Genomic DNA, 13,838 nt, shown 5'->3' on the forward strand with positions numbered 1-13,838 from the left:
TGTTTCTATGTTCCAATTTTGTACACAAAAAATTTACGAAGTATCAAAAATAATAAAGTTATTCCAAATATCGCCTGAAGCGATAAGAAAACGACTACTTCAGGTTATAAGAAAACGAGTCCCCCAGGCGAGTTGCCTTCGGCGGACGGTTTAGAGCGACTGGTAATAAGAAATCGATACGATGGCGTTATTACTATGGACACGATATCGAACAGAAAGTATCGATATGGTACTCATTTAAAGTATCGTTTTAAAAATATCGGGTACCCATTAATATCGGAATAAAAAGACTCGATATTCCAAACATCGATACCAATATCCACAAAATTTATCTCAATATAGGTCTCGTATAAAGGCCGCTGTGGTGAAATGGTTAGAAGTGCGCATAGCTTGAAAATGAAAAACAGCCTCAAATTAAAACAAAATCGCCGTTAAAAGTCGACATAAAATTGTAGGGAGCCCTTTTGTGCCACAACATTAATAGCCCGAACACAATGAAAATGACGAGCTACGGACCACAGCTGTCAAATTATTTTAAGACGTACTCTTATGTAGATAATTATTGTGGCGACGACCGGGCTACGCGACGACTGTGGTTGTGGCCATATTAGATCTATTTCTATTCTTTTAGCGAGAGATAAGGTTCTTCCTCTTCATTTATGTCAAACTCATACAAATTCATGATGTCGATGCCGCGTTCCAAAAAATCAGGTCGTCATCGACAAAGCGTTTAGATAGTGAAGATAACAAATTGGAAGCTGTGACCCGTAGCTCGTCGTTTTCAATGTGTTCAGAACTTAAGGCGCACGCGACAAATCAGAGGAGAATCTCTGTCAAACACTAACATATTGGCTGCGTTTCTTTATACATTCCAGATAATCCCATTTGACAGCCAGAATAAACAGAATTCGTTTGAAATATACGTTAACATATCATCAGGAACGTTCTAAAGAATAAGTAAACAAAAAGGTTTATTCCAAACGTTCAGAATTAATAAAGAAATGCAGCCATTGTGTAACAACATGTGGAGATTGAGGTGCTGTCTTAAAATACCGAGGTCGCATGTTCAAATTCCACCACATGCAATCCTAACTATATTACAAACTTCTGCTATTTAAAGTCCAGTTTATATCGGGAAGAATTGTTAATAACATTAAGCTTAAATTAGTGGTGGTATAACCATAACCATATAACGGTTGTTCCAACCAACCTTATGACCAACACTGTATTCGATTAGTGGTGCTACACCATAACGTCATAGCCATAACCATAGCGATAGAGACCAATTGAATTTTGTTTTTCCGCCATAACCTTATCAGCTGATATCTGAAGTGCGTGTTGCCAGACGTTCAAAAAAATAAATATTGTTTACAGCTAAAGTTTTGGCAAAAACGAAAAGTGTGGCTCGATAGAACTTCTCACGCTGATTTCAACTGTACCAAAATTATTTGGCGCTAAAATATAAAAAGATATAAAAGGTTAAATTAAAATGAGATATAAAAGGTTAAAAAAATGTAATTATTTGAAATATTAATATCTTATGAACTACATAACCGATTCAAAAACTAACGATGGCAAAATAAATATATGCTTTATTTTATTTTCAATCCAAAAATACTAAAAAACGAAAACAAATTTCGTATTTTTTCATAAAATATCCTTTCTTAACAAAAATTCGTTGTTAATGCGACAGAAGTTTATACAAATTACAAAGTACAATTTAATTTGATGTACATATTTTATTGTAACCTGCTGTTGAGGTTTAAGGATTTAGTGTCAATTTGTACAGATTTGTTATTTTGGCTCTTACAGAATGGTGTTGTCTAGAAGTAACGCGTTCAGATCAATAACAACTTTCTAAGCAACACCCCTCTGTACTTGTGAAAATTGAAAATTTTTTAAAAATGTACAAATTGTGTGATCTCCGCTTAGTAGAATTCAAGTAATCAGATGAAGAAAAATCGAGCGAAACTCATGATAAGGCTAAATATCATTTATTTTTTTTTTGCCTTGAGGTAATTTATGTATGTATATTTGTTAACTTGTAAACTTTATTTAAATGTAGGTTCCTTGGTACGAGTATTCCTCATTTATTATCTTAGCATTATTTATAGTAATACATGTATTTTTTAATCTTACTGAGAGTGTGTTCTATTAATTAATTTAGCTTTTAATAAATATTAATATCCCCTCTCTAAAAAAATATTAAGTGTTATTTCTTCTTCGGCTGCACTTTCATAATGTATCATTTCTGCCTGCATAAAATACGTCAACAAAAAAAACACTTTGCATTTTCACTTCGAAAACGTTATAAAACATCAGCGCAGCCACTGCAAAAGTGGAAAAATGGTGAGGGCAGAGAAAAACTCCGGTCCTTGGTTTACATTTTTCCCAAAAAAAACAGTTGGTTTTTTAATATCGCTTTCTTATTTTGTTTTTGCTATTTGTCTGTGTGTTTGAAACTCTATTTTTTATTTTATTTTGGTGTTTACTATCTCATTCCAGCCTTTCCTCTGGTTTGTTGAAATCTTAATTTCTTTCTCCTTGGCGAAACTTTCAATTTTTCTCATTACTTATTTGCGCCACAGTTCAGCAAAAAAAATACTTATAAAAAACAAAAGCGAAAAACAAGCATTACAAACAATTGCCAATATATAAATGTATCTATGTACATATGCACACATATATGTTTCAGGGTTGTTCGTATTCGCATTCGCAACCGCGGCCTTTCGTCATTAGTTTAAACATTCGCATTCGCAATAATCTATGCGGAGCGTTTGTGAATGTGAGTGTTGTGCAAATGCACCGACAAAACGTATATCTGACAAATTGTAGCCCACTTTTTTTATCTGTTGGGATGCGACGCTTGTTCGTGTTACCCAAGCGCCATCTACAACTCAAAGATTACCACATTTATTTAGGTTTTGTGATAACTGTCAAAGTCAGGACAATACGTTCGACATTAACAGCCCCGATGCCATTTTCGAAAAGGAATTATTCTTGGCACTACAACAAAAAAAAATAAATATACTTAATTGAAATTCCTTTCAACTGGCAGATCATCTATCGGAACGAATTTAAAATATTGTCAAGTTTCGCAAGCACACATTTGTCGTCTCCACTACCAAGTGTTCCGATCGAGCAGTTATTCAGTTGTCCGCTTTGATTTACGACAATCATATTACAAATCACAAGCCAAAAAAATAATAATTGCAATTTTGAGATATAATCGATTAATCGAATGTTTAAAGGCATTGTTTACAGTGAGTATTCACAAAAATATTTTTCCATAAAATATTTTGATTTCTCTTGCTAATTAGCCTCAAATAAAATAAAACGAGTACTTTAAGAACCGATAATTACTTAATTATTTGTTTTTACAAAAACAAAAGTTTTGATAAGTGTTTTGTTGTTAGGCGGTTGCGTTTCTCGGTGGCTGTAGCACCAGCCTTTTAAAAACGGCAGCAGGGACCAACTAAATGACAATATTTTTTCGAAAGTCCGTAAAATTTTGAGTAAAGAATTTCCATTTCCTCAAGGTTGACCAACTTGCCTGCATACGGCTTATTTACATCAGACTTCTAGTATTTGATCAACTGGTTCGCCGATAAATCAATAAGTTTGTAGGGCCTTTAACGTTTCCACACTTAGTTTTTTCAGTCTTTACAATGGGCTTATATGCACATCTATTTACACGATTGCATGCTCTGAACTTGAGCAATTTTTGCGGCTGTTTGAAATTTTAGACAGCTAGAGAATTCATATCTCTTGAAAGTATTTTTAAATTCATTATACAATTTATCGATTAACAAGCGAATAATGAAACAAAAAATTACTATAGAATTAAATCGTAAATTGGACAAAAATAATCGATTAATTTAATCAAATGATTAATCACTGCCATCCCTATTTAGGAACCTTTAAGAAACAGGCTGGAATATGTAAGGCTCCATTTTTCATTTCAAGTACTAAATAAAATAAACATTTTTAAAAATTACTTGCTGTTCCATTTTTTCATTTACCTAAATTATTTCTTAAAATTACTTGACATCCGCATTCGCATCCGCAGATGTCTAAAATTCCACATTCACAACATCCCTAGTGTGCATGTATGCTGGTGTTTTATGCTACTTGCTATCTGATACTTTTGGGCGTCACCACTTCCGCCATTTCCGCTATTCCAAGCATTCTCTTTGCCAATTTTTTGCTATTCTTGGCAAACACTTGTGTAATTGTTGTTTCCTTGCGGTTTACTTAACCATTTTCACTAGCTTGATTTCACTTCGAAAGAAAAGTTTCAATTTGGAACTAACAAGCGAAAGTTTAATGAACGATTTCAAGTAGAAAGCAAGTTTTTCCTACCGCCATCGCCATTACTCTTGTTCCCACCATCGCTATTGCCAGCGAATTGGGTTTTTGTTGCATTCGCGCCATTCGTGGTGTAATTGCAGTTTCAGCTTTGTCCTTTTGCAGTTCTTCACCAAAAAATGTATTATTTATTTCGCTTTATCAGCATTTGGTATCGATGGTTGTTTATGGTGTTTGTTTTTGCTATATTAAAGTAACAATTGTCGTTTTTATTGCTTACTTTTGCTCTTAGATTTTGGTACTTAAATTCATTTTGCCTGCTTTGCTTTTGTTTTTTTTGCTTTTTCTTAATTTTTGTTTATATTCATACAAATTTTGAGACTGTCTGGGACCACTGTGTTTCAGTTTTCTCCTTCAGCTGTTTTTATTGAACACTATGAATAAGAAATATATGAAATGTATATTCGGCCGCTAAAAACGGCTGCTAAGTTATATCTATCTACTATAGAGCCCAATCGTCGACCAATATAAGGTGAGAAGAGAAATAAGGCAGCTTAAAAACGACAAGGCTTTCTGAGCCTAGAATACATCGGCTATAAAACTGAACTGTAGTGAAGAATAGCTATTTCCAAAAGGTTCTACCTAGGGCTCGAAAGGCACTTAAGAATTAGAGCCGTTTACCGACTAACAAAAACTACGCTCTGCAAGTCTCTCGTAATGCTCGTTCTTCTATGTGGCGCAGAAACTGGGACGATGTCGAGAAAAATGAGAAGGCTTTTGGTGCTGCCGAGAGAACTACTTTACCCGAGATCTAGATGGTCCTGATCGCGTGGGTGACGGTCAACGAATAAGATAGAATAACGAGCTGTACGAGCTTTTTAAGGTTAAGGATATAGGACATATTTTAACGCTTGTAAATACAACGATTGCGCTCGCTTAGGGCAGTGTATTCAAAAGATCCTTGGACTCGGCGGAACTATGAATGAACAACGAAAGTAAGTAGTGCACGAACAAAACGGAAGAACCAAGTTCGGAAGGACCTTTCTGCTGCTTATAGCGCAGACTATGGGACTCCTTGGTTCGCAACTAGTTACAGATTTTTTTTTTAATATTGCACAAAGTTGGAAATTTGGATTTACACGGGTTTTGTTAAAAAAAAAATAAAACTAAAATAAAATATTTTGTGATTGCCTGGCCTAGACCAGTGAAACATCAGCATATTTTTAATCGTCCTTATTTGAAACCCTTAAGGTAAACAGCTCGAATTTAAGGATTATGAACTCCTAGCAAGGTATCTTGGGCATTCACGGTTTGGAACTCACTTTAGGGGCAAGAACGATTTTTCAGGCCTCAGTGTTCTTTATTCTGCAATAACCAATGGATATGTTAACAAAATAACGGCCGTTAACAAAAATAGGGTTACTTTGGCCTTTTCTGGCATATTTAGATACTTATCTATTTAGTGCAACATTTTTTTTTGGTTGGTCTGTAAAGCACGCATTCAATATATATAAAAAATAGCAAATATTAAATACAACTGGCATTTCATTTAAATCAAAATATTTGCATTTAAGGAATTTTTTCAGCATCTGCAAATCGCATGCGAGTGAAAAAAATAATAATCAGTGAAATATGTACTGCATTCAGTAGACCCTTGACTGGCGCTGAAGCCCAACTTGACACTTGATAGCAGAGTAAATAAAATATTCCATTTATTTATATCAACTGGTCTGCGTTTTTGAATTTATTCTTTTTTAAATACACTAGCTAAGGTGCATATATTAAAGTAAATATTTGTGCAAATACAAAAAACAATAGAGTTAATCGTATGCTGCACCTCGCATACCACACATACACACAATCACTCATGTACGTACGTACATACGAATCGCTGGCAAAAAAGCCCGACTACATACGCACTACGATTATTTAAAATTCAATAAAAATCAGGAAAAAACTGTATTTACTTAATTACGTAACAAATTTGCAAAGGTTAATTAAATAATAATTAATATTTGCATTTTAAATGTTGCGATTATTATTTAAAAATTGAATAATATGTAGTTGATATTCATATGTTTGTATGTGTATAGCCGTGCAAATTATGCGATTTTTTTTCATTTAATGAACACCATATTATTTTAATAATCATTATATTTATAGTACATATGTACATGGCGTATGAGTTACACAGACGAGATGATAATGTTGCTCATATGACATGTACGTACGTTAGATTTTAAAGCAAGCCGTAATATCTTCTTCTTCTCTTCCTATTTGGCGCGTAACCGCCTAAGCGATTTTGGCCGAGTTCAGTAAAGCACGCCAGTCCTTCCTCTTCTGTGCCAACTGACGCCAATTGGAAATACCAAGTGAAGCCAAGTCCTTCTCCACCTGATCTTTCCATCGTAGTGGGGGCCTCAGCGGGTTCCGAGTTGAATACTTTCAGAGCTGGAGCGTTTCTTTCCATTCGAACGACATGGCCAAGCAAGCGGAGCCGCTGTATTTTAATTCGCTGCATTATGTCTATGTCGTTGTAAAGATCATACAGCTCATCGTTCCATCGCCTGCGGTACTCGCCGTCGCCAACGCGTAAATGCCCGTAAATCTTCCGCAAAATCTTTCTCTCGAACACTCCAAGAGCCGTCTCATCGGAGTTTGTCTTTGCCCATACTATAGTAAAACTTTTTTGATAGTTTTTCTCTCTGACGCCAGGATTTTTTTTAAGACTTAAATTTGAAAGAAAATTAATTGGTTTGGTACACCGGAACGAAAGGGTATTGCAATTTTTCTTTTAACTTTATTAGTTTAGGATAAAAAAATATTTAAAAGGATATTATTAAAACCTATTTGTCCTTGTGCACAAAAAAATGTGATGTTTTTTAATTCTGCAATATTTTCTCTTTACTACATAGTGTTGTTCTACATCGCACGTTTTCAATTAATTTTTAAATTTTTAATATCGTTGATGATTTTAGGTCCTTGAAAGGAAGATATTGACGTTGGAGAGAAAAACTGAAAACGTAGTTTTACTATATTTGGCCCCTAGTTTCGGGAGTATGTTGTTTCGTGTGTTTTGAAATTTTTTGGTTTTTGTCGCACGTTGTAATATGAATGGAAAGTCGCATCACTTTTTTACCCCGCATACAAATTTTTTATATTTGTGACACGCACATGTTTTTTTGTAATCACGACTTTGCGTATGTGATTTAAGTAGGTGTTATGCAGACGAATTTTGCGTTTGAAAAACAAGACTCGAGTTTTCAACGCACATATTCTCACTTAGACTTTCGGTAAATGCTGTTCGATGAATAGAAGTTTATTTTTTTCACCTTAATTTGTGTTTAACATTATGTTTTTTTGTTTAATAAATATGTGCACACAAGTATAGCAGTTGGCATAAGCAGTGTTTTATTCATATGATTAAATTATTGTCACTACAAATTAGCGCTTGCTACAAATGTACACTGCCGACAGTCTACGCGAGTTTTCCATCCCGAGCGCATGCAGGTTAATGAGAGTTTTTTACAACGTTATTCTATTTTGTGCTTATTTTCGCGGAAACCACATTGCACAAAATAATATGTGTTCGTTTTGTTTGTTAATTTTTGTACTGAAAATCTGTAGTTAACTGCCGATTCTGAGTTAACTACGCACTGTGAATTTGGCCCTAAATAAATAACCCAGAATGGATAACATAACCGAAATGCTCGTTTTACAAGTGTATGCCGGAACTATGAAAGTGTAAAAATGAGATTGTACAATGCGATTGCATAACAAAATTTTAACGTTTGCGAGCAAAACGTCCAACTTGACTACGAATCGAGTTGGACCAACATCGCAACGTTTATGGCTGGCATAATTCTTCTGCCAATTTGGATCCAGCATTTTGAAATTTTAAAATCTGATTTCAGACAACTACAAAAACCCCCGATAAAAAACGTTTCAAGCGAATCAGCTAAATATACTTGAATTGATATGAAAAGTATATATATGTGGGTATATGAATAACGACCGCTTAAAATCGACCTAAAATATATACTTTCACTGTAGAAATACTTTGAACAAAGAATATACTATGATTACGTGCATTATTGGTGTTTCGGCTGATGTAATATTGTCGTAAACTATCTCTTTCCTGATTTATTTTGAAACGAATTTCCGTCATCTCTTCTCATGTTTGGTTTGGAGACAAACCGGTTTCGGCGTTGTGCCATTTTCAGTGTAATTTTTCGTTCTCCCCTTTCCTCTTTGCTTTTAATCGAGATCTTTTGCATGTATACTCTGGGCATGAATCACGTAACTTTGAAACGATTGTCGTTCAAACGATACTGACAAAACGACGTCACCAAAACAATGATTTATGCATATGTGTTGCTGCTACGTGTTACTGTTACTGTTACGTGAAGCAAAACTGGAATCGAGTTGACGGTATCACACAATCGATCAGACAATTTTTCGTTTTCATGAAGCAAGACAATCTCGACACGATATCGTTCAGACGATTGTCGTCATACGTGATTCATGCCCTGGTGTCCTAGGCTCGAATCGTCACATACGATATCGTATTACTCGTCACGTTAAAACATATTTTTCGGATTATGACATACGTGAACGTACTCTTTATATGGGATAAATCTTATACGACTGACGGTATCACGTAATTTTTTTTTTTTGTATGGTTTTCGATCCGTGAATGGATGTTACAGTTCGAGCCCAGATTTCGAGCAGCGTACTTAGGTTAGTATATTGACTGCGTTAAGAATATAAAGAGTGATTTGATAAGCTTTTTGTGTATATAAAACTTGCTGCAAAGTCAATCAGAGCAGAAACCGCTGTACTTAATGAATAAAGAATACATGGGTAGATTTTTAACAATAAGGCGTTTTGGGGGTTAAAATGGCATTCATGACTCAGCATCTAAGGATGAAATGCTTTTAATATAAAGAAAGCTGTTGTCAGAATAATAACACAATATTATGGGTTTCTTTTTGTCACTTTTTGAAAAATTGTTGAGTAAGCACGGTGGCCAATATTATCCGATGCAGATTCTTTACAGTTTGCTAAATAATAATTAGGTTCAAAATGACCCAGAAACACTGTGTGTGTATGGAAAAACTAGATCGCCTTCTAGAAAACAGAAAAAGGATCCGTTCAGCGCCTTCGCCTTGACCGCCAAACTTAAACGTAGAATACGTGATATTATTAAGATCACATTCTAGTTAAACACGGTACATGAAATATTCGTTTTGATTGCATTGAATTGGATTTAATAAATCAATATGAATTGCAAAATATTAATACTTAGCAATAAAGAAGCAGATCCACATTAACTTCAATCACAAGTACCATGGGCTTGCGTCCGATATTGTGATACATATTTCATGTGATTGATGAATTAAGTTAAACTTTATTTTTTAAATACGTAACAAAGCTCCTAAATACAGATTCACTTTACCATCTTTAATATTATGTATATGCAAACTAAAGACATCTACCACCTTCGTTTCACGTCATGTTTTAATATTTCATTTAACTTATGCATACTATAATTAAATTCTTATTTCAAAACAGGTGTCAACCCTATTCAAAATATTTTAAAACCAAAACTTTGTTAAACCTTTTTCGACTGACACACATATTGCGAGACATATTTAAATTGTATATGTGATTCCCTTAATTCAAGTTGAATTTAATTTATAAATCATATGGCAACCCTCTTAAATAAAATTAAGAAAAAAATATTTCTAACGAATATCAATTTATACCCATATTTTAATAATTTATTTGAATTAATAAATAATTTGTATTTAACCTTTTACACAGGTGGAAACCCTCTTTAATGTTACTGATGCTGAGACTATATTTTACTTAAAACTCTTTTGTTTGACACCAATATTTCAATATTTTATATAATTTAATTTAATATAAATATCAAATCAGGTGGCAACACTCCTATATGCAGCTTGGAAATAAAGTTTCTTCAAAGCAATTACGATTTATGTTGTTATGTCGTTGCTTATATTGAATCTAACATTGTAACAAGGTGGCAACCCTCTGCAAAATATTTTCAAACCACAAACTCTTTCGTTGGACATGCATATCATGATATACATTTAAAATTTATGCCTTTATTTCATCCTAGGGTTGTCAGATTTTTTATGCGCGAAATCAGTACATTAGACTTTTTCATTCTAAAAAAATCAGTACTTTTAAGTACATTTGTATTCAAAGCAAAATTATAAATGTAAGTAACAGAAAATAATTTATATATTTTGGTATATAAATAAAATATAGTTCATAAATAATAAAAGTGTTATTCATTTTAACATGAGTGTACACATCATTATACACAGGAGCCAATAAATTATTATATATTTGTGACATTTTGAATAGCAATAACACTGTACGGCAAAATCAACTTTTTTTTCTGGGTATTGGACCAAACCAACTTTTTTTTAAGAGATTGAGTCATAGGTATAAAAGTAATTTCTCCGTTTTTCGAAGATAGCCTCCGAAATCGAGATATGGGCCTTCGAAGTTCGAAATTGGACCTTTGGTAAAAAATTATTTTTAATTACTGTATGTAAACTACTAAAAAAAGTAAAAACATAGTCGTGGTACGCCTTTTTCTCTTATTTCACCGATATATAACTTTTTCTATGTTACAGGTGCTATAAAGGGGTTAAAGGTTCGAAAAATTAAAAACCTTACATTTCAAACAAGTTTAAACTGCTTTTAAAAAAATTTATATCGTCGTAAACGTGATTAAATCCGCTTTCTTCTGATATGCAATTTGTATACTTCGTATGTATAAATCTGAGAAAAATCATTTAAAAGCAAAAATACCTTTTTTTATAAAAACAATATTTTAAACAAAAACGCCATACGGGTTCACTATTAGTTCATAAAATATAAAAATGTTATTAATTTTAACATGAGTGTACACATCATCGTACACAGGAGCCAATTAATTATTTTATATTTATGAAATTTTTGAATAGCAATAATGGGATCATTCCCATTTTCAGTGTTTAAATAGTCAAAGAATTCTATACGTTTCATTTCAAAATAACTTTTAATTTGAAGTTCACTTTCAAAAATTTTAATTAGAACTCGGTTTCTCTCTTTGCGCCAGGAAACAAACTTTATTCTTAAGATCCTCTTTTACTGTAAAAAAGTACCAATTTTTAAGGAGTTCATCTATATTTCCTCATGGCTTAAATAATTTTTCAACTACGCAAAAACTGTGAAAGACTAAGAATTCGCTAAAAAGAGTATCTAACTCTGTGTCTTGTATGCAAAACTCTTTTACAGAGTCAGTAAATTAAGAAAAAAGGAGTTGTAAGTTATAGGCAAAAGCCATTCGAATATTGAAATTTATTGTTATTAAACTGAAAGTTATTTTCGAGATAACTAACAACACTCGACAAAAATGTAAGTTTCAGTAGTCAGTAAGAACCTTGTTTCATTGACTTCACGAAATAAATAAAAAAGTGCGCTCGGGTATAAAAATTAAATTGTACACTATTGTTGTTGTTTGAGATTGAAAATGAGAATGTGTGTGTGAGTTTGAGTTTTGAATTTTTAAATTGTATTGCTGGCAAACACCAGGCTGCCAGACTTACCCTTTTTCGTTTGATGCAGTTTACTTCTATTTGACACGTAGATCATGAATCCAAGGTCTCGCCCCTAAGTTTCATTTGGCAACATTCCGCCATCTTGAATTTAAGTTTTTTTGGTTTTTTTTGCTATTTGCAAGCTTATTATGCATTTTTCGTAAAAAAATGGTTAAATACAAATATGTAGAGAATTTAATTTCCCACATTTGTTGAGAAATTCATAATGTTGTAATTACGTAATTAATATTTGCCTATCAATAGATCTACATATACATATATATATACATGTAAGTGCATAAATTTATGCTTGTACATATTACAGTTTAAAAGCCAAAAAGTGAAAACTTACAGTCTCTTTATTATCTTTCGACTTGATGAGCACCTCTTCCAGCCACACCCATTGCTTCTCAGCATCCTGGGTCTCGTATTCAGATAAAGCACTCACTCGCCCACCCCCATCGCCTACGCTTAACGCCGGAATCGCGTTCATGCCGCGATGATGTCCACCGCCATAGCCACCATAGCCACCACCATGCGACATCCAGTCACTGGAAGAATGTCCGTGATGTTGATGTATCGAACCGTGGTGGTAGTAATACGTCTTATACTCTGAATCGCCGTTGCCACCTGCACCATTCGGAGTGCGCTGTCGCACAGCTGCCAAATGGCTAGGCTGCGATTTGTGATCGTGACGCATGAAATTTGTATTCAGAGCAATTATACGAAGGCGACTTTTTGTTTGTTCAATGGAGTAGTAGCCACCTGCAAAGAGGGGGAAATAAAGTACATAAATAACCGAAGAACAGTAATGACATGTGAAAAGAAGGATAGAGTATTAAAATAAAACTTCTGATCATTATATCTTAGAATCGAAGTAGATATTGCAGTTAGAAAATAAATCTCAGAAATTATTTTGTTCTTTCTTTTCGTCTTATCAGTTTGTTTATTTAATATCTTCTTTACCAGCAAAATGCACATACACCCATTTGGGATATAATCAGACAGGCGCATAATGACACCAGAAATGAATGAAGAATATTAGTCGAGTTGTGACAAACAAGTCACAATCATTCGATGTGTCTATTTTGAATTTCATTTATTTCTCTCAGCTTGCACTGATTGCAAAACAATGTAACCAGTAACCAACAAAAAAAAGCACACAACGACATCAAACTAAAAGCATCAAATATTTTTCAAGGATATCTTTGTGTAATTTTTGTTTTTTTTTTGTTGGTTTTTTGATATTGCAAAAACACCGTTATTCACTTGCCTACTACAATAACTTCCCACTTAGCAATAATCACGTATACGCCAGGCCTGTCTGTCTGGCTGTTGTCGTACCCATTCATCCTTGAAGTAAATCGATATGATTGCGCTAACTGGCATAGACTTTCAAGGCTTCAAGGCTTATCGAAAATGACAATAACAAATTTTGTTGCAAAGATTTTCTCACCATTTTTGTACATCCGTTCTTCATTATTAATTCAGGTGGCCTAAAAGGTAACAGCATGAAAATCAATATTTACTGAAGCGATATGCGCCCTAATTGCAAGACGACAGCTGCTTCTGTTTTGAAGTTCTTTGAGCCGCCAAACAGCTTAGGAGGAGAAAATGTGAAATTCTTATATTTTATTCACAATATCATAAATGTTATTTTCATTATCTTTTATATCGATGAACCGAAGGATATGAGTATAGAAAATAGATATTTTTGGTTCAAAAGCCATTTAAATTTAAGATATAAAAAAAAAATCACGCGAAATCAGTTAGAAATTCAGTTGTAACGATATACGACAGATTTACGTTTATTTGAAAAAGAACTTGGCATTTGAATTATGTATATTACGATGGAATGAAAATATAATCTAAAAAAAAATTTGAAAAATTTTTAAATTTGTAATGTACTCA

The 13,838-nt window shown here is 33.5% G+C and overlaps 1 protein-coding gene across 1 annotated transcript in view; it reads right to left on the reverse strand.

The window, feature by feature from the left end:
• LOC118746170 overlaps positions 1 to 13,838 on the reverse strand; it is a gene marked incomplete in the record, with an annotated part of 421,140 nt that overhangs the window by 149,253 nt on the left and 258,049 nt on the right. Inside the window, 1 exon segment of the mRNA XM_036479972.1 lies at positions 12,280 to 12,692. Coding sequence (XP_036335865.1) covers positions 12,280 to 12,692 — 413 coding nt within the window.

This window comes from Rhagoletis pomonella, unplaced genomic scaffold, assembly GCF_013731165.1.
Source record: "Rhagoletis pomonella isolate Grant_MI unplaced genomic scaffold, Rhpom_1.0 Rhpom_scaffold_00010, whole genome shotgun sequence".
NCBI lineage: Eukaryota > Metazoa > Arthropoda > Insecta > Diptera > Tephritidae > Rhagoletis > Rhagoletis pomonella.